General features: G+C 35.5%; 1 protein-coding gene across 6 annotated transcripts in view; it reads left to right on the plus strand.

Annotated features, from left to right (window-relative positions):
- Positions 1 to 21,897, plus strand: part of ATF2 (activating transcription factor 2) — a 45,581-nt gene that overhangs the window by 953 nt on the left and 22,731 nt on the right. For 2 of the 6 annotated variants that reach the window (XM_068138539.1, XM_068138540.1), the window contains exons 2-11: positions 2,903 to 2,937; positions 3,487 to 3,607; positions 8,655 to 8,723; positions 9,360 to 9,429; positions 11,756 to 11,852; positions 13,518 to 13,636; positions 15,458 to 15,586; positions 19,028 to 19,206; positions 19,519 to 19,633; positions 19,812 to 19,898. In XM_068138539.1, coding sequence (XP_067994640.1) covers positions 9,382 to 9,429; positions 11,756 to 11,852; positions 13,518 to 13,636; positions 15,458 to 15,586; positions 19,028 to 19,206; positions 19,519 to 19,633; positions 19,812 to 19,898 — 774 coding nt within the window. In that variant the 5' untranslated portion in view covers positions 2,903 to 2,937; positions 3,487 to 3,607; positions 8,655 to 8,723; positions 9,360 to 9,381. Of the gene's footprint in view, positions 1 to 1,865; positions 1,918 to 2,902; positions 2,938 to 3,486; positions 3,608 to 8,131; positions 8,254 to 8,654; positions 8,724 to 9,359; positions 9,430 to 11,755; positions 11,853 to 13,517; positions 13,637 to 15,457; positions 15,587 to 19,027; positions 19,207 to 19,518; positions 19,634 to 19,811; positions 19,899 to 21,897 lie in introns of all 6 variants that reach the window. The other 4 variants (XM_068138535.1, XM_068138536.1, XM_068138541.1 and 1 more) reach the window with 3 other exon arrangements.

The raw sequence follows: 21,897 nt of genomic DNA on the forward strand, positions 1-21,897 counted from the left end.
TTAAGTGATACATCTGCTGCCATGTTGTTTCCACAGCCTTGTTCATTCTGCAATGTTTTTCGTTCCTATTCTTGGAGTGAGAACCATGAGTGTTTCCATGGCCCATCCATGCACTCTGTGTCGCTCATCTGCTTTTCAGTATGCTGCCTTCACCTAGAGATGTTTTTCTTCAAATAGTGATGCTATCACCTCTTTCCTCCTACTAGAATGAGAATTCTCAATAAAGCTGGAAATCCTGAATCGTATGCTACTTTCCAAATAGCGACCCTTAATAGGACCAGAGCGTATTTTCTTTACCACCTTTAAAAGTGATAGTTTTGCTTTCTTCCTGTCATGTTTTACTTGTGGCAGTGAATGTCAAGTCCCAAGCTCTTGCTGAGGGCAAAGCTAGGTAGTGTTATTAAAAGCAAATGTCCCTGAAGATCCTAATACTGCTAGGTAAAAGTTAGAGGCTAACCTGATAAGCTGATAGGATGAGGAGGACCCTTTCTTGTACATCTATTCTTCTGTCAATGTTCCAGATGTGATTTCTTCAACCTTCTGCTGAAACATGTTACTGTTAATGGGTATCCAGTTGCAGACATAATTTCAGAGGAGCAAACTATAGTCAAGTTAGATGTTAACTTGAATTCTCTTAGTGTTAATAATTTTGAATTCCACAATCAAAATTGGAGAGTTGTCTTATTAAAAAAATGATAACTTTGTCAGGGACTGCTTGCTATATAACGCATCAATAGAAAATGTTTAATAATAAAAAACCCTTAATGTGTATGTGGAATGGAGCAGCTTTTTAAAAAATCCATGACAAGCTTATGTTTTAATGCTGATAGTGCGTGCTAAAACTTAATCAACTAATCAAGCCTTTGATCTTCACAACGCAGTTGATATTTCTGTCCTGATTTGAATTCTAGAAATATGAATGTGTTTATCTTTTTCCAGAAGTTTCTAGACTGTGCAGGATCTAACATAAGGTACTTTCAGGTCTTAAATCTGATTGCACATAATTTTAAACATATTTTTGGTTTCCATGATACTTCTTTTCTGTGACAAAGTATTGAACAGCCTGAAATGTGGTGTTCTTATGAATCATTTTAATTACATTTTGGGTGCATCTTGTGCATAAAATCCCTTTTCTGTCATCAGCTATTACTTCTTTTCCTTCCACTATTAATTATTGTATGAATTTTTAGCTCCAAGAAGCTTTACTAACTTTAAAAAAATTATTATTTCTAGTGTAATTTTTTAAAAATAGTTTCTTCAAATAATCTTGGGTTTCTGTATAGATGTAGTACATTAACTGTTTTCAATAGAGCAAACATGATTCAACACTATACTGGTACAATGAGTAGATTTCAAGTTATCGTTGTCCTCCTGCTTAACTGAACTATTTTTGTTTCAAATCAATAACATGTACTCTAAGGAGGGATTGGATATAGTTAGTGATAGAAATATGAGCCCATATTTAATAATTATGCAATAAATATATTTTTTTCAAGTTTCTAGCTTTGTTCTTTGTCAGTTTCAGTTTAGCCTGAGAACTTTTTCATTAGTTTCAGTTCAGATAGGAATTTCTCTTCAGTAAGTTATTCCACACACTATAACATGTTTCCCTTGCTAGGTAAATGCCAGTGGTAATTATTGTTGCTTACAGGAAAGGAAAAGATTGTCCTGTTTAATGAGCAATGACAGTTCTGTAATGGGATATTTGTGATATATTTAAAGATTTTTTAAAAAAATAACTTCTTAATTGTTGTATTCAATTTTATACTATCTGAAAAAAAATTAAAAGTAACTTTTTGTTAGGCCTTTAAAAGAATTGTTAATATAATGTAGCAAAAGGAGACTGGATTTCTGATTTTTGTTAGGTTGATGACCAACATTAAGATGCTCAAGCCTAGGCAAATGAGCTGGGAGAAGGTAAGTCCCAGTGTCATTCTAAGCAAACTCTGAAAATAATAGTGAACTATTAACCCTTGCATATTTCTTCTCTGAGGATCATTGTCTTTTTACTTGAATCTACAAGAGCTGTATTTGCATTGCATGAATTTCCAGTAAGTCAAAGAAAGATCAAGGTGCCTCTGAAAAATACTTGAGCTTAGAGGCTTGATTTAGGAGCTGCCATATTCAGCCAACAGGCAATGTTAGACCTGAGGACCTTTCTTCATTCCATTAGTGCTCTCTGTTTACCAGAAATACATCTTTATGTAGAAAAAGCCTGCTCCTTCAGCAAAGATGAAGGAACTTAATTGCTTTGTTTCTAGCTATGTGACTGTCTGTCCAGCTGGCTTTCTTGTTCTACTTTGAACTTGTGAAGTCAATTGTCCTCACTTCTTACATCTTTTCTTCTTGTCCATATGCTCTCCCCTTTATAGAATCTTAGACAAACCATGGAAGGAATGGAAATAACTTTGGGCATCAGTTACAAGCAGTTAACTAATACAATAGGCAACAAGTGGCCAACATTTGACTTTAAAGGAAAACATTCTGAACATTACGCTATAGGCATTACATCCTTCCTTATTCTTCCCCAGAACTCTTTGAAAGAGATCACATGTCTTCTTGGAAATAGCGTAGGTATTCTATTAAGCAGTGGGCTATGAAAAAGGAGCTCCTATTTTCCTGTTCACCAGTTTTTGAGATTTAAATATTCTGGACTAAGATTTTTAGTTTTCTTGCAGAATCTACTGAGCTACTTCCTGGTACTCTGAGCTTCTTTAAGAGGAGGAATAGTTTATTTGTTTCAATATTTTCCCATCATCCTCTTCATTATTCAATTTAATTTTTTAGGAATTCTAAATTCTACAGTTACACAAATACAGTCAGAACCCTTTTGAAAGTGGGTAGTAGTGGTCAGGTATTAATTACACTCCTTGTGCTTGACCTTTCTTCTTTTGCTTTACAGGAAACTGAAAAAAATAGTTGTTCTTGTCCTGGCAGGTAAGTGAAGCAATGATTTCTTTTTTCCCCTTTAAAGATACAAAATTTGATTGTATTTACTTCATATGAAGTGATGTATTTTATCTACTACCTTCTGATTTTTACTGAAAGCCAAACTTGCAAATCTGCCTCTAGAGAAAATGTTGGAGATAGTCTCAGAATGTGGGAGATGATTAAAATTTATGCTGTGCAATGCTGTATACATACATGTATTGAAAGTATAAGAAGTGTCCTGTTCATTTTGATTTACATTGACTTGTTTGGTTGCATGACAAAACTATCTTAATTTTTAAGCGTTAAAAATTACTAATTTAATTTATTTATTTTTATGTTTTCTTCCTCTCATCTAAAGAGCATGTCTGGTAAAATTCTTTTACAGAGCTAAGCAAAGCACTAAACTCACCTCTTCAGGTAGCCATTAAGAGAATGTTCTTTACCATGGCTAATACATTTAGTCCACTGTACTTTGAAAAAGTATGTAAGTCAAGTAGAACTCTCACAGTTGATAAAGATGTTGAAAAATTCTAACCTTTTCCTTTTGTGCTTCAGGTTCCTGTTATACAATTAAGCTTTAAAGTAAAATACTGAAAATCTTACACTACCTAAACCAATTACACACTAGGATGGGATCTACAGAAAAGCTCACCAAGTGTTAATAATTCTGTAGACGGTAAGGGTTTATGTCATGCAGTAAGAATGGACACAATCTCAGATCAAATGTAAAGAATAAAAGGAAATGTTGAATAGACATGATTGATCTTGAGGGAATACAACATCCGTAGGAAGTACATCACTGATACTGTAACTTCAGCAGTTTCTAATGTATAGACCTCAAGGAAAACTTAATGCTGACCAGCTACTGTAATTGTGATTTGTATCAGTGGCCTAATACATTTTTTGTCTTAACATCAATTATTTTTTTTCAAATTGGAATGTACAGTGGTCAGTCTAGCTGCAAAACTTGGGTTTGCATTACATATAAGCACTAGCAGATAGATTAGCTACTAGTGTAGCTGGCAGACTGTGAGATTGTCCTCTATGGGCTGTCCAATGTAGAGGAGTGACACACTTGTTAGAATGTGCATCATTTCTTGCTTGCTGGCGAATAAAGAAATGATGACTTTGGAAAGTTTTATGGCTTAGTTGTTAATTTTGTTTTGCTTTTTTTGTGTGTGTATGTTTATGGTTGTCTTTGTCTTATCTGTGTTCATTTCAAGCTGTTTACTTGCATGCTCTTTTGTGCCAACCCTGACAGTTACAGAAGGGCAGCCTCTGTATTGCTGTAGTGCTTAGAATAAGTAATTACAGGGCAAAGGCTGCACAGCCCATGAGCAGGTTGGTGCATAGAGGTGTTTTGGTATACAACATGCTTTATGTTGGTAAAGTTTCTGAAAGCTTTACCTACAAGTGTGATAAATCTTTAGAGGGTATGCATGAATAAGGGTTTTTCTCAGTAAATTTGGAGAGGTTTTTGCAAGGATTGTCAATATTTGTACACTTTAGGCAGCTATTTAAATAAATGCTTAATAAAAAAAAAAATCTTCTTATGAGGTGTCACTTGTGTTTTCCATCCTTCTGTAAGCAGAGACATTAAGATAAAACAGAAGAATCTTTGTGAGTGAAATAAGCTAACAAGACATTGGTTAAGTCTGTGTATGATTATATTCTTTTACAAATTGACTACAGGAAAGTATTTTAGAAGCAAGCCTCAGAGTATGCCTTAATGGCTTCCAGAAAGGGTACCAAAATGTTTAATTAAAATCTTACAAAATATGCAAATAATTGCTGAGCTGTTTTGTAGCACGTTAATGTGCTACAAACACATTTTCATATTAAAAAGACATCTTTGGCTTTTAAATAAGCATGCTGTCCTAAATATTACTAATTTGCATGCAAACCCATTTTTGTTCCTCTGTATTATATATAAATGCGTATATATCCTTATTTGTATATTTTACGGCTTGCTTTTCAAAGTGCTAAAAGAGGCTTACGCCATTTTAAATAGGTGTGATGTGAAAATATTTTACTTCTGCATTGAAAATATAGTGCAGATTTAAGTACCAAAGTTGATTATACTGCCAGGGTTATTTCATGTTTTTCCCATGTTCAGTCTGATACTATTTCTCAGTGTAACTCAAAAGGATTCCCTATATAGGTTTCCTTCTGCTATTGAATGGAGTTTGGGGTTGGAAAGCTTATAGGGGAAGGTTTCAATTCAGTGGACTATAGTAAGAATCATATCACTGACTCTTCAGTTTCTCTGAAGATCTAAGTTTGGCTGGAGTTTCACATTCAGATTGGATTGCTTTGTCTCTAGCAATCATGTTAGCAGTTTACATCCTTTATTCCTCATTTAGCTGGATGAGTAACATTTTTGTCAAGATGGTGTTTTAAGTTGCTACTTTGGTTTTCAGAGGAAGAATATTTTATACATTTTTCTTTTTTGTTCTTTTGGAGCACTCAGTCTTCACTAGCCTTTTGAAATAAGAGAGGCTATCACAAACTTCTTTTCCGAAAATGTGTATTCTGTGTGTTAATCTTGCTATTCCTGTCAGGTAGCAAACAGTTCCAGAGGAAAAGAAAAAACAAAGAATATAGAATTGGTTGGGTGGTTTGTTGTAGCAGCAGCAGGTTTCGTTGTTGGTCTGTAGACTTAACTATGGTAAGTCTTCTAAGCTGTCAGAAGATTACCCAAGTTTGGATTGTCTTTTGCTGTTGTTTACCTCTGTTTCTAGCTGAAATCTTTATGATGCACTTCAAACTTCAGAGTTTTCTTGGATTATTCACAATTTCATGCACTCAAAACTTAGAATATCTTCAAGAATGGAGATTTCACAGCCCCACTGGGCAACGTGTACCAGTGTTCAATGTCCTTCACTGTGCAATTTAAAAAAAAATAATCTTCCTCCCCTATACTTCCTCTTAACTTTCTTAGTGTGGTTCATGAGTGTTACATCTTATCCTTTTGTTGTATGCCTCCCAGAGTCTGGATCTGTCTTCTATAACAATATGTTAGATAGCGTGAGACAACAAGTAGATCTTTCCTTAGCCTTCATGCGGAACTAATTTTGCTTCCCGATATTCCTCTTGTATGTAACAGTCCAGCTTTTTAATTATTTTGGCAGGATCCCTGCTGATTTATCTCCAATTTGTCATCTGTCTTAAGGGGCTCAATACTGGACACCGGGCTCCAGCTGTAGCCCCATGAGTGCCAGATAAAGGAGCATAATCACATGCCTTCATCTGGTTGCTATGATCTTACTAATTGAACCCAGTAGGCTCTTAGCCTTCAATGCTGCAAGCAATGTGATGCTGAATTGTGTTCAGTTTGTTGTCCACCAGGAGTTACAAGTTCTGCCCCAGAGCTGTTTGACAGCCAGCTGGCTCTCAGCCTGCGCTGTTGCATGGAGTTATTTTGCTCTAGGTGCAAGTTTCGCATTTGTCTTTGTAATAGGTAAATACAGTCCTTAGCAATTTGGCCACGCTAACGAATATGAGCCCTATGTTTTCCCATCTTGTCAGATCCAGTTTCTGTTTAGATTTATAACATCTAAGGTCTTGCTGGAATGCATGAGTGAACTTCTTCTCTAAGTGCAAAGATTTCAGTGCTTCAGGATGTTTCCCCCCCCGCCAAATGTTAGCTGGAATCCCTTTAACAAGGCATTGCCTCACAAAATCCCTTGTGGCATGCAGTCAAACAATGTTAGAAAGATCAGGAAGTTAGTTTATCTCCATTTTTTTTCCAGTAAACTTGCCAAGAAGACAACATTTTCTACTTTTTTCCTTTTTTTTTTTTTTTACAAGGATTGAATTCCAGTTTATAAATCAGACACTCAAAATTCACAGACTTCGCAAACCAAAACATGGATGCAGACTTCGTATGCAAATATGTGTTTTAGTAAAACTCCTTTAAAAGAGAAAATGTGCAGACTTGAAAATTTGGTCTTTACAGCTTATGACCTATGTTGGAATAGATATCATAGTTGATACTATGTACTTGTCTAAGACTGATCACAAGCTATAGTAACAGAGTGGGGAAAAAATGCCCTATATGCACATTTGTTTATGAGAATATTCATCGTCTGGGTAGTGTCATCCCCCTGTCCCCAGTCCCTTCTTACACCTTCAGACATTTCCGATACAGATATAACTCTTTTGCTCATAATCTGTGTGCATATTATAGTCATGTATGATACAGCATGTATGTGGTACCTCATGACCAAGATTTAACAAAGCAAATTCCCTTTGACGTGTAAAGGAGGCTGATTCTGTTAGGTTTAAACCTGCATTAAAATTAAACTAACATCTGACTGTTCTATTGCTGAACAAGGATATTAAGCTCATGAGAGACCTTTTTAGAAGGATGTAATCCTAAAGCTTCATTTATAAAGGCCTTATTTCTTACCCTGAATACTTAGTGAGGAGCGTTCTGGTTTGCCCATAACCACCTTAGTACTCTTACTGGTGACAGTACCAAGTTCAGAGTTTGAACAATTCAAGAAATACTTACCCCTTCAGAAACTCTAGACAGGTTATGAACTCTTTGGAAAGAAAAGTAGAGCAGTTTCCATCCCTGATTTGCTTCGGCATCCTTTCTGTAGGACATAAATGTTTCCCTGGGTTGTCAGTGCCAAAGACTCTAAAGTTCCTGGCAGCCGTTCATCTCTCCTTGGCTTGTGATCTCAACTCAGTATCCTCACTCTGTTGAGTGTATATATATAGAAATGACACTTTGGAGTCTCATCCACTCATGTTTTGCTTCTTTGTCATTCAATGTCCATGACGAAGGACACTGGGATCTCCTTCTCCTTGAAGTAATGTTCCAAAAATCTATACAGTAGATTTTTACTGTACAGGCACAGACGAAAAACGTCCGGTAATGTGTTCCTTACAGATCTCTGAGGTACTAAATCCTAAATTACTTGCTTGTACTTACTTAATCCATCTTGTGCCTCGTGCTAAATAGTGTACCAGAAATACGCATTCTTAGGATGGTTAGAGAGTTTCAGAAGCCTTGCAGCTTTTTATGACCAGTCTATTGAGGAGAGATGGATTTGTTCTGCTTATAATATTTAATCATAAAGACATCTTTATTCATCTTTATTTGCTTCATCAAGCTAAGCAGTGTTCAGAACTAACATTGTTAGATCTCCATACAAACACTCATATTTAAAGATGAATTTATTTCCTCCAGGGTAAAGCCACAGATGGGCTGAGAGTGCTTGTCATCTCCTGGCTAATTAGCTAATTTGGTACATTCATCCTCCATCTTCCTCTACCATTTCCCCCCCCCAGGTTACTTAACCTTAAAATGAGGTAAGAGTTACTCATCACTGTTGGGTTTAGTGATGTGACAACAATACCTTGATTTTATACATTCATTGTACCAGAACTTTTTTTGTCTTTGATGTTGTAGCATCCACACACTAGTTTTGTGCATTGTCCAGTGCATGTCAGCTCAATTCTGTCCGTGTTCCTCTTTCTCTTCCTGAAGTGGAGTGATGCTACCTTGTGACACCTGTTCTGTGCTTGCAGGATGAGAAAGTAGAAACATCTCTTTACATCTGAGAGACAGCTTGAGAGGATTAAACTGCTTCTTTGAAAAAATGTTGTGTTTCATGGATGAATAGTGGTCATTATATCATTTATCTTTAAAAAAATCATCTATTATTACATGTTTAACATGCACAGTATTTATTATTTTCTTTCAATTACAGTTCATTGCCATGAAAAGGAGGATATGATAGTTTGCCCTATGAAACAGATTTATATGTGAAATCTGGCAGGTATGTGTATTAATATATGTGATGAGTATACCAAACAGTCCAAAATATAATTAGTCTCTATTCATATTTTTTTAGCCTGTTGGTAATTTAGTTATATAGGTGAAACATAACAAAATCATGCACTTCAGTAAAATTTTTAACAGTTTGCGTAAAGGACCATCTACTAGCTTATCTTTAAGGATGCACTTAAAAGATGATTAAAAGACAAGGGAATCAACTACTTTTTCCCATACTGTTGACACTGTATCCTTGACTACTTGGTATTGCCTATTTGCTTTGCTCTTTTTTTTAATTATGGGAATTGAATCTTCATTACAGTGTATTTTTATTTCACTGGCTAATTGTCTTACTATGTTTTCAGATACTTTTTACAATTAGAAAGACTACATATGAGTATTTGCCTTTCAGGTGGAGGTGTATGTTCAAAATCTAATGTCTCTGCTTTGTTTCTTATACCTTCCTGACAGAACTTGGAATCCAGAATCTACTTGTATCCTGGATATTTAGATTCTTAGTGTAGCCAGAAGGCAGAAATTCTTGCCCCATAGACTGTTAAAATATTCTGAGGATGTTGATGTATTGATTTTTTTTTTTGCAATATTTGTATAATTTATTCCACTTTCACTTTAAATACAGGTAGCTCAACGACCTGTGGAATATGAGTGATGACAAACCCTTTTTATGCACTGCCCCTGGATGTGGCCAGGTAATGGTCTGACTTGAAGTTGCTAACATTGATCCAATAAAAATAAACCAGTGAAATGTATTTCTAGGGATCAGAGAAAAGGAGATTTATGATAATTGGTAGGAAGTGTCTGTGTTTTGCTGAAAAGTGGATGACAGCAAGAATTTCTCGCATTCTGTGTGTTTATTCCAAAAATGTTATCCATAGAAGAAAATTGCTTATCAAATTGCCCTGTCAGCTGAAAACAATTTCATGTGTTAGCCCTGATTTATTTTCTTTCATAAAAAAAGGCAAGAAACATCCTAATTAGTATCAAGTAACCTGTATTTTTCAGAATATTAGTGTTCATGGGGAGCTCATTATGAAGCTTGCTTGTCACTGATATTCTCAACTGTAGTCGCTGCAAATACTTAATCCCATCATTTTGTATTTATGTATAGGAAGGTGCTAACGGTATTCATGCCACAAAATGTGTTTCAATGCTTATTGTAGTTTGAATACGTTCTATAAAATAGCATTAGTAGATACAGAGCTGAATGTGAGCAGAAAAGTAAAAACATGGAGTGTTTTAGCAGATCGTTGCTTAAAAGGAAGCTGTCTTAACATTTTGGTGACCTGAAAATAAATGAATTTGCATTAACTGCTGCGTGAGATGGACCTCTCTGCATCCTTTATAGAAGTGGTTTTTAAAACAAGCTGTATTTTTTCATTATATAAGTACAATTGGATTTATTTTGATTTTGAGTTCAAAATATTTCATTTGCATTCTGAAAACTTTTTTTATGGTTAATGATAGCATTAGTGTTAAATTAGTGGAGCCTTCTGTATTTTAAAGTGGGAAAGGACTAAGATTTATTATGTCTGATATGTTCAGAGGCATTAAAAATAACAGAAGAGAACTGCCTTCTAAGCTACATGTTCATCCTCATCCTATTTGAATCTCATTTCAATGTAATCTCTGTCAGAAGATGCATCATGGGACCACAGCAGTTCTTGCTTCCACTGAAGGAGGAGAGAGAAGTTCATGTCCCTGAATGTGGTCAAGGCTTCTCCAGATGACAGCTTGTACTGTAGATTAAAGAGAGGGAGTCAGGTTCTGGAGATCCTATTCCCTCTGAAGGAGGCTGTCCATCACATAGTGAGGACAGAAGATGTATTTAAGTCTCTTAGTGTGATAAAACAAGAAAGTTTCTGACTTCTGATGTATCTAGAGATAAGGCACAGGAGCTATGGAGAGCTGGATATTTGGAACCCTGGAGAACAGTGTTCTAAAGAAAAAAAATGAGCCTGGCCTGTATCACTCTGTCTTTCAGTGATCCTTCATTTTTAATTTCCCTCTCTGCTGCACATACACATATCCTTCCTTACAGAAATATTCTGGATGGCTGTGCTCTGAGGTCAACTAAGCTTCCTGTATTGTTTTCTGAGAGATGACACTTTACGTGTGTCTGTTACAGAATATGTGTTGAGTGACTTATTGAGGAATAATCAGAAACATATATTGGGAGTCAGATGTTCACAAAGTATGAATTTGAATATTCTGTAAAACATACTATTTTTAGTAAAAGAAACATTGGGAAATATTTTCTTAAACTACCTCAATTGAAACACAAACTTTACCCACAATTAGAGGTGCATAGCAAAGTTCAAGTTAGCTATTCTTGCTTGTGAGAATGTGTGTTTTACAGCACCTAGTTAGTATGCTTACCTCTTTTATTTGTAGAATGTACCTCAAATTTTTGGGGAGGGATGCACAAAACTGGTATACTTCTGAAAACTTGAGAGATTTTTAAAATGCTGCTTAGTTCATTCACAGCTTTTCAGTTGTCTGATGTTGTTCTAGTGTTTCCCATTCTATCTGCCTCTTACCGTATGTAGTAAATAATCAGTGGCAGGAGCTATACTTTACGCTACTAAATACTGCAAAGTCTGTGTTTGTGATTACAGATCAATTCTCATTATTGTGGTAATACATACAATAGAGAAATCAAATAGTGGTAATCAATTACTAAATATTGTCAAGATCCATTAGTATAGCAAATGGCTGTTTGAAAATGCTTGATGAAGTCTGCAGCACTCTGAAATTTTATCTTAGACTTTTGATGAATGCAGGTATTTATAATACCATTTCCCTGATATAATTACTATTTAGTTACTGTGAACATCATTTGAGTTTTATAATGTGGCTGCTGGGTACTGTTTACTAAGGAACAAGACATATCTGCCTGGGAGGATTGTTAGTGTAGTAATGATAGTTTTATATGTTGTATGAATGACTTTCTGTAGAGTTGCACTTTCTTTGTTTACACTCAAAATTACAACTATTTCTTTAAACTTTCTGCTGCAGCGTTTTACCAATGAGGATCATTTGGCTGTCCATAAACATAAACATGAGATGACACTGAAATTTGGTCCGGCTCGTAATGATAGTGTCATTGTGGCTGGTTAGTATATACTTTTATAATTAGTTTACTCATTTTCCTGCTGGAATGAACATACATTTAATGTTTTTTTCTGAAGAGAATGCATAGAATTAAGTTAAGAGAATATGAAACATTTTCTTCACTAGTTGTTTGCAGTGTATGCTTAGGCAATACTTTTTTGCATAATTAGCATTTGTCAGAATTTGCAGCCAGTATTACTCTCCATAAGTAAATTTTATTTGGATCAGATACATAATTAAATATTTTCCAATTATCCATATTTTAATAATTAACTGATTGAATACACATTTAGTAAGAACATACACTAATTAAGGCAAACTGTATTTAACTTTTAATTATTCATTGATTATTACTTGTGTCTTACACTTTAAAATATGGAGTGGTTTTTACATGCTGTGGTGACCTGAGAAGATTGAATTGGTGATTCTTGCTCTTTAAGTGGGATAGCAGAAGAAAGAGGGGAAAAAATTAGCTTAAATTAGAACGGTGTTTACTGTATTTTCACCTCTGAATTCATAGTGATCCATCACTATTTTGTTTGCCCAGGATCAGAAGTAATCATTGATGGATAATTGATTACATTGTAAATTCTAAAGTTCTTGAATGGAGACAGGTCATGCTAATTATTCTAAAGTTATAGCCACCTTGTTTTGTGTTTGGGGTTTTGCTTGTTTGTTTTCCCAGTGGTGGAACAGTATAACTGAACTTCACAAAGGCTTTCAGACATTTTCTGATTTTTTTTTTATTTTTTTTTTCCCCCTTGGAAGTGGCTAATTTGTTGGGACAAGCAGACAGAAAAAATGGAGTTACACATTTTAAAATTCTAGGTGCAGTCCTTGGCAATTAAACCATAGGAAAGAGAACCTTTTGAATAGTCAGATGTTTCAGGATGAAGCTATGGCAGTGTCTTTCTCTTTGTAGCCGTGCCAGCTTTTTTAGTAAGGGTGCACATAATACCACTTTACGGTATTTTAGATGTGGAAAATGTGGTTAGTTTTGAGCTGGTAATCCTAGTAAAATAAGGGGAATTTACCCAGTACCAAGAACAGTATAGAAAGACTTTTGTGAAACCTGTTTGTTGCAGCAGTCACCCAGATACCAGAAGTCTTGTGATTACAGCTTGAGTATACAGGCATCATGGGAGTCAATACAGTCTTGTGTACAGTATCACACTTTACTCCTTCTAGAAGTTCCAGGCACTGGAAAGTAATCACTACTGTTTTCACAGTATGAGAACAAAGCAGCAAACTTTGTGACCTGTGCACTTTTTCTCTTTTTATTTTTTCCCCCTTCAATTAAAGCCTTCATGTAGGCCTTATCTTTATCTGAAAATAAAGTCTGCTTGCTCACAAGTGATCTGCTGCTCTGGTCTAGGCACTTGAGAATAGCTCCCTCTGGTTTCTGGACGCAGCAGAAATGCTTTACACTCACAAAACTCAAGGGCTTACTGGTTTGCAAACGTCAGTTGCTTGTCTCCAGCAGGTGGAGTATGCCTTCTGGTTTCTGCCTTGCAAGGCAAAAGAAAGTTCTTAACCATGTCTTTTTTGTTAGATTTTTTTTTTTTTTAATTTTTTTTTATTTTTCCTGGAAAATATTTACTGTAAGTAGGTTCGTAAATGGTATTTTAAAAATAAAACTGGGGGGGGTTTATACACTTCATTTCAGATCAGACACCAACACCAACTCGATTCTTGAAGAACTGTGAGGAAGTGGGCTTATTCAATGAATTAGCAAGTCCTTTTGAGAATGAGTTTAAGAAGGCTTCTGAAGATGACATTAAAAAAGTATGTTCAAATTTTTTATTTTCCTCAGAGTTTCTACCTTTTTTTGTACCAGAAATTCCATTTAAAAAATAAAGCTTCTAAGTTTATGTATTGCCTTCTAAACTATACCACTAGTCATTTGCCAACTGCTTATATATTGTGCATAGAAAAAAATGCAAATTATAAGATTGCTCTTCTGAAAGTTACTTTACCTAATTAATTTTGTGTATTTAGCACAGACAATGGGACACATTGACTGTCTTAATTCTTCAGGATGCAGTCCATATTTGTTGAAGTTAATCAATGGCTTTGATTGACATTTCATTAGGAAGAAATTGTCTGAAAAGTAAAGCTTTTTCAGAAATAAAGCCAGATCATGTGAAAAGAATAGTGCGTGAACACATTATTTTGATCAGTTTTAAAATACTGATGTAATTCTGAGAATTAATAGTCATGATAATGAGAATTAAAGAGTCACTACATTTGAAGAAGTGTCAGTAATTTGGTATAATTGTTATCTATGTGTTGAAATTGCTTTTCCCTAGAAACTAGTGATCTACTTATTGTAAAGTACAGATTATAATACAAGAAAAATTTGGACTGTATTAGTTTAGCAACCTCATGGTGTTGGGTGGGTTTTTTTTTATATTCCCTTACATTTAAATGTGGTTTCTTCTATTTATTTTAGTACTTTCCAGGTATCTGCATTTTTTTTCAGTAAAGGTTTTTGTAGGTAGTTATGAATAGTATTATTATCCATTCCAGATGATGCCTCATCCTTGCTTTGTTACTGCAACTACACCAATAATTTTATTTTTTTTTTAATTAATGTGTGCTAACTGTTCTTAAAACACTACATATGGTAATACTGCTTTACTCATACTGTATTTTCTGTGTAATTCACCACTTCCTTGCAGGAGGTTATAGGTACCGCAAAGTATCTTTAACATTTTGACAATTTCTTTATACTAAATTTCCAAGCTGCCCACTGTGTTATGCAAAGAAACAAAGTTCTGCCATATCTATGCCTGATTAATCCACATAAGCAATCATGGCAGTGAGTGGTAAAATTTACTATAATAGCACATTTCTAGGAGGTTGGTGGTTTAGGGTTTTTTTCTGTGCTCTTTCATGTTCACATGTATGAAAAGAGATTCTACTTCTAACAGTCTTCCCTGCCCAATAGTGATATATTCCTTAGGAAAACCAGGAAATGAATTGAAAAAAAGCATCTGGAAAAACATAAATTGGACATTAACACTGGAGGAAGTTCTTCCTTAAGTATTTGGATAGCAGGATAGACAGGAGTATAGGCTTTCAAATCTAATTTCTTTGTGGCATTTCAGATCTCCTAGGGAGTTTTAACTGTGTAGTAATATAAAACCTGCTTTTTCAATAATTACTTGCTGCAATAAGATTGAAATTAATTGTTCACTGTAGATTTCTTAATTTGGAAATGTAGTTAGGATTTTGTGCTCCGTGGCGTATAATTTAACAACTTATAGAAGGATAATACTTCTGTTTAACTGTAATTTTTAAGTTTAGCAGTCCTATATCATTTGTAATTATCCTGTGACTCTTGGGAAAAGAAAATTTTAATAGCGTTTTTAGTTCTCAAGAAGAAAATACTTAGTCTGACATTGGTGTCGAAAGACCAAGCGTTACTGAAGATTGATGTTTGTGGAAGAGTAACCTTGCCTGGTGATGCACCTACATCAAGATTTTCCAAACATCAGCACCTCTCTGTTGTTTTAAAGCTTCTATTTCTCTTTAGTTGTTTACACTTGCTTATTTTAATATTTTTAGAGATTGAGGCATTTTGTTTCATACTGTTGCTCTTAGATGCCTCTAGATCTGTCTCCTCTTGCAACACCAATTATAAGGAATAAAATTGAAGAGCCTTCCGTTGTGGAGACAACTCATCAAGATAGTCCTTTACCTCATCCTGAGTCTACAACCAATGATGAAAAGGTAAGAACTGTTTTGTTAGTTTGTTGTACACAATAATAGCCACACTGCTTAGCTGGGTGAAAGGAAATTTTTGCCATATTCATTTGGATATATATTTCATTTATTTGATTCTTTAGTTAGCTTTGTTCATCACAGTTATTTCTTTGCCTTGCTATAAAGCTATAAAGGAAATAAAATTTAATATTCATGCTATGTTTGAAAAGGCATCATTCATAAAAAAGCAGTGTGAGTTCAATTTCTTTGATTTATTTTTTTAAAATAATGGCAGCTGTTTGCAACGTGTCATGTGTACATTTTTCTGTTTATCCTGTGTTTAACTGTAAATTGTTCTGCAGAACAGCAGGGGATGTTCTGGAAAAACATATAGGGATGAATGGGCTCTCACTCAAAGCTAAAGCACCAGATAATTTGTTTTAAATTTTATACTCCTTAAGTTATAGCAGTGTATGTTTAAAAATGGTCATCTCAGGCACTTGCTAGTTAAGTGTTTACTTGAATGCTGTTTACTGAAAGACTGAGGTATTGTCTGTCACTGAAGGAAATTGCAATCAAATCAGTTTTAGTTTTAGTTTGCTGTAAAGAAGAAATACAAAGTTAATTGTAATGGTAACTTCAATATGTGACTTGAAGTGTTTGGATCCTGTGGAGTTTGCTTGAAGAACCTTGTGTAGAGTGTACATTCAGTACTGTGTCCAGTTCTGGGCTCCTCAGTTTGAGAAGAACATTGGGATACTTGAGGCTGGTTAGAGATCTCAAGCACAAACCCTATGAGGAGAAGTTGAGGGAGCTGGAGTTGTTCAGCCTGGAGAAGAGGAGGCTCAGGGGAGACCTTATTGCTGTCTACAACTACCTGAAAGGAGGTCATAGACAGGTGGGTGTTGGTCTCTTCTCCCAGGCAACCAGTGACAGAACAAGAGGACACAGTCTCAAGATGTGATGGGAAGCTTAGGGCCAAGGTGTGGATGAAGTTCTTCACAGAAAAAATGATTGGCCATTGGGGAGGTGGTGGAGTCACCATCCCTGGAGGTGTTCAAAAAAAGATTTGCTGCAGCACTTGGAGCCATGGTTTAGTTGCCAGGTTGTGTTAGGTAATAGGTTGGACTTGGGGATCTCTGAGGTCTTTTCCAACCTGGTTGATTCTATGATTCTGTGAACATGAAATGAAGTAAAATCAGTGAAATTAGTTATTTCTGTTCTTATTTCAATAAATAAAAATGTTAGGAGCAGAACATAATGAAGCATTATGGTTGCTCTACTCAGCCTTTAATATGTATTTTCAGTGGGCAGTTGGCATTTGAGAGAATTAGCTACTTTATTCCCAAAATTCAGCAGGGCTTTTTAGGGTCATAGGTTAACTTACGTTGGATGGGACCTCAAGATTTTGTGGTCAGACTTTCCTCCCAAAGCAGTGATTAGGTCTGAGTTCAGATCAAGTTACTTGGGGCTTTACGCAGTTTGGTTGTGAAACCTCCAAGGAGGAAGGCTACATAGCCTCTCAGTGCAACCTGTTCCAGTGCCAGGCTGTTGTTGTTGCAAATACACTTCTTTTTGTATCCAGTATGAACCTCTCATGTTTCAGCTTGTCCCGCTTACCCTGCCAAAAAGCACCAGCATGAGAAGAGACTTAAGAGTGTCTTTACAAAGCTTCACTAAGTTTTGTTAGCCAGCAAGGATAAGTAATCATAGGTAATCATGTAGTCTCAAAAACCAGTAAAAGGGATACATGAACAGCTGCTTAAATAAAGCAAATCATAGTCCAAATCTTAAAACTTGATTTTCTATAGTCATCTTTATTTCAGAGGTTAGTTTGGTTTTTTCACTGCTGATGCATATTCCCAGCACTCTTAATTTTGGCAGGGTATTAATATCTTTATACAGTAGTGGTTCAGTATTAATTAGCATAATTAGAAGTGAAAATTACATCTCAGTGCAAATATACCTCTTGAAAACACTTCTTAAATAAAATAATGATCCTCTTCTGTAAAATATTTTCTAATTCAACAGTTTTTTAGTTTCAAGAGTAACAGAATTAGAGGGGTTCTTTCAGTAAGTTTCTAATGCCTTTGAATAGGCTTAAACTTCTTTTTGTAAAAGTGAGTGAAGTTATGATCACTTTGGCTTAATCTCATGGTTGCAAATTCACAGAATTGCAGAATGACAGAATGTCAGGGGTTGGAAGGGACCTTCAGAGATCACTGAGTCCAACCCCTCTGCCAAAGCAGGATCACCTAGGACAGAATGCATGAGAATGCATCCAGGCAGGTTTTGAAAGTCTCTGAGAAGGAGACTCCACAACCTCTCTGGATAGCCTGTTCCAGTGCTTTGTCACCCTCACCATAAAGAAGTCTTCTTGTGTTGAGGTAGAACTTCCTGTGTTCTAGCTTGTGCCCATTGTTCTTTGTCCTATCACTGGCCACGACAAAAAGGAGAATGGCACCTTTATCTTGACACGCACCCCTCAGATATTTATAGTTGTTAAGATCTCCTCTCTACTTCCTCTTATCAAGACTAAACAGCCTCAGTTCTCTCAGTCTTTCTTCATAGGAGAGATGTTCATCCTTGTAGCTCTCCATTGGACTTTCTCCAGCACATCCCTGTATGTCTTGAACTGGGGAACCCAAAACTGGGCACAGTATTGCAGGTATGGTCTCATCAGGGCAGAGTAGAAGGGTAGGAGAACCTCCCTATACCTGCTGAGCACAACTGGCTACAAGGGCACATTGTTCTCCCATGGATAACTTCATGTCTGCTAGGACTATAAGGTCTTTCTCTATGGAGCTGCTTTCCAGCAGGATGTCCACTAGTCTGTACTTGTGCCTGGTGTTATTCCTCCCCATATCTATTCTCCCTTCTCTGTTATTCTTCATGTATGTTACTATTCTATATATTATTCAGCAGAACATATTTAAAAACTTTTATTTCAGGCAGAATTTTTACTTAATTAGTGCAGTGCTTTGGTGACCAAAATCAAGGGATAAGGGCTTAATTTTTTTTTTCTTTTTACTGAAATATAAAACTCTTTATGTCTTCTTGTTTAAAGCTGGAATAATGGACTGAAAATTAAATGTACACCATAAAATGTTTCCCTTATTCAGACTGTGGGTAGACATGATAGTGCTGATACTGCCGTGGATATCTTGGGGAAAAAAAATCTTAATACCTGATTAAAAAAAATAAATTCTAAGTGGTAGTATTTTAGCATAAGTAGGTCCAGGCTTTGCCATGAAACTAAAATTACTGTTGGAACAATTTCTCTTTGAAGGTTTACATCATTCATCCAAATGGTTTGGGGCTTTTTAAGTATTTTGAGTTGTATAACTAACTCTACTTTCATCATGTTGCAGAAGTTTTGCAGTGTTCCATCAAACTGTTCATTTGACAGTTGGAATGAATAGTCAGTAATTGTATTTTGCAAACTGATCCATCTTTGTTTTTCCTCAGGAGGTGTCGCTGCAGCAGACTGCACAGCCTACATCAACAATAGTTCGTCCAGCGTCGCTACAGGTTCCTAATGTTCTACTTACGAGTTCTGACTCAAGTGTTATTATTCAGCAGGCAATACCATCACCAACATCTAGTACTGTTATTACCCAGGCTCCATCCTCTAACAGACCAATAGTGTAAGTTTTATCAGTTTTAGTAACATATTCTCTTACAGAAATTGAAATATTTCATCCTGTTTACTTTCAGTTACTGTTTCTGCAGTTAATGTACAAACTTCAGGTGCTTTGGTGTAATACGGTGCTTTACTACATATGAAACATACAACTATCACTACATGTGAAATACAATTCCATCACCAAGTACATATTTTTGATCTTGGAATAAATAGCACATTGCAACTGCAAACAAACAAAGCAATTTAAAACAATATGTAAAGTTGTTCTTTTCTCTGGATAAGTTTTCTTTTATATAGTTCATTCCTTTTTCAGTCCGGTTCCAGGTCCTTTTCCTCTGCTGTTACATCTTCCTAATGGACAAACCATGCCTGTTGCTATTCCTGCATCTATCACAAATTCTAATGTGCATGTCCCTGCTGCAGTTCCAGTAAGTAAGCATGATGCTATATTAATTTCAAAGAAGAGCAGATTTGCATAAGTGCAGCATAGAGCTTAGTTTTAAGCAGCTTGATAGCTGTTTTGGCTTCAGAGGGTAGTGCTGTCATATGCTCTCTATTATGATAACATACTCAGGTTTTCTTCATTTTTATACTTTATCTGGTCAGCTTGTTAGACCTGTCACCATGGTGCCTAGTATCCCAGGAATCCCAGGGCCTTCCTCCCCACAGCCAGTGCAGTCTGAGGCTAAATTGGTAAGTGAAAAACTCCATTATTCCTCAAGAAGAGTAACTTGAGAAACTAATTACATTCTATTGTTCTTTAAAACTACTTTAGTTTTCTTTTGTTAATCTAGTTTCTGCGAGTACAAATTTTATAAAGACAGAACAGTAACAGCTGCATTTATTTTACAGTTATTTCAAATTCTGGCCTATGTTATTTCTGTTATTAATGGTTGTTTTGATCTTAATTTTAATCATTCTTTTAAATGAACTAAATGCCTTTCTTTTATTAGAGGACAGGAAATGTTAGTTGGAAGAAAGACAAGATTAGTAGCATCTTTACAGTGAACATCATCTTCAGAGAATCAGAATATATATTCTCCCAAAGAATATGATGTTTCTTTTCAAAACCTAGGACAGGAAAAAAAAAAATTAAGTGTTTTCCAAATCTCAGCTGTGTATAGTCCATTTGCCAAGAGCTTTGTAATTATTTGTGTAACTGACATTGTTACGCAGTTGCTGCGTGTGGAGGTTGTTTCTGTTGCACTGGGGCAGTTTGGGCATTATTTTGGAAAACGGCTAGTGAATGACTCAGAGGGAAGTTTATTTTGTTTGTGTTTGAGTTAATTGAAAAATATTTTGCAGCATTAGATATTTGTGTCTTGCTTCAACTGTCTTGTTTGTTTCAACTATTTTAAAGCTATTTACAATGTATTAAACAGTAATTAACCCATTTACGTATTTACAACATGCCGCTGTAAACAGTGTCTCTCTTGCAAAATAGTGTTCCTCTTCTGAGTCTTACTTCATACTAAAAAAGAATCAGGAACACCTGCTGTAGAGAGGGACAGAAAGGTAGGTTTGTTCTTGTGCATTGTTGTTCCTCTAGGAATGGGAAAAGGCATCCTTTAACACCTGAGGAACTATTTAAATGTAAGCATCTCTGGTGAGATCTTAAATCCAGGAGAGAAGAATGTAAGAAAGTGAAAACAAGAACTTAGTTTTTTCAGAAATTGCACGTTCCTTAGAGTCAGGAAACTCATGCACTGAATTCTGCTTTGTGAATTCAGGAGGAATTGGTTTTTTAGATGGGCAAGGAATGAGATTTCAAAGCATGTTACCAAATGATTTGCTCTTCAGAGTGTTAAAAAGGTAGAAGGAATTACATGTATATGGTGAATGCTGATCTCACATTGGAAGAAGCAATCACTCAGGTGAAACAAAGATCATTGGCTTCAAAATTTAACAATCTCATTAGTCATCTTGTTAGAATTTAGCTAATATATGCACTTCAGTGATTGCTTATCCTTTCTTTTAAGCCTGTAGAAAGGGTAGTTGCAATATTTCATCTTCGTGATTAATGTAAAGCAAGAGCACAATTCAAGAATGTCAGAACTAAGTATATTTCTTATGCCTACTTATTTTTATGTAGCACGCACTTACAAAAATAAAACCTGTAATTTCTTACCACTCTTAAAGTAACTTAATGAGAAGCTTTATGTAGAAAAGCTTACAATAGGAAGACTGACTTGCTATGTCATGTGATACATTGTTGGCAGGTATGTGATGGTTTATTAACTGTGTAGTTTCATGTAATTTTTAAAATTCTAATCTTTGTGATGCCAAATCCTTTTTTTTTTTTCCTGTTGCTCTGGAAAATAATTTTTCTTGACATACCCTAAATTCTGCAAAGATAATCAGGTTTATGTTTCACTTGTGTTCTGGGCTAAGCCAACACAAAACAGTATTTAATTTTACAGCTGCTTGTTTGCCTCTTATTTCATTAATAGTTAACATTTGAAGTTGAAATGTAAGCTAATGCACTGAAATTTCCTAAGTGAACAATCTGTGTTTCATCACAGTGTATCTTTAATCTATTAACAGGATACTGCAATTAGTGGATTTATTGTTACATTTAATTAGTGGAACACTTCCTGTGTCCTTTTGCCTACCGTAGCCACATTTCTCCCTCATGCTGGGAGGCAGTCCTGAATGCTGAAGGAGTCCAGGAAGGCTGGACATACGGCAGAAA

This window comes from Melanerpes formicivorus, unplaced genomic scaffold, assembly GCF_026170545.1.
Source record: "Melanerpes formicivorus ecotype bairdi unplaced genomic scaffold, bMelFor1.0.p_v2 SCAF_5, whole genome shotgun sequence".
NCBI lineage: Eukaryota > Metazoa > Chordata > Aves > Piciformes > Picidae > Melanerpes > Melanerpes formicivorus.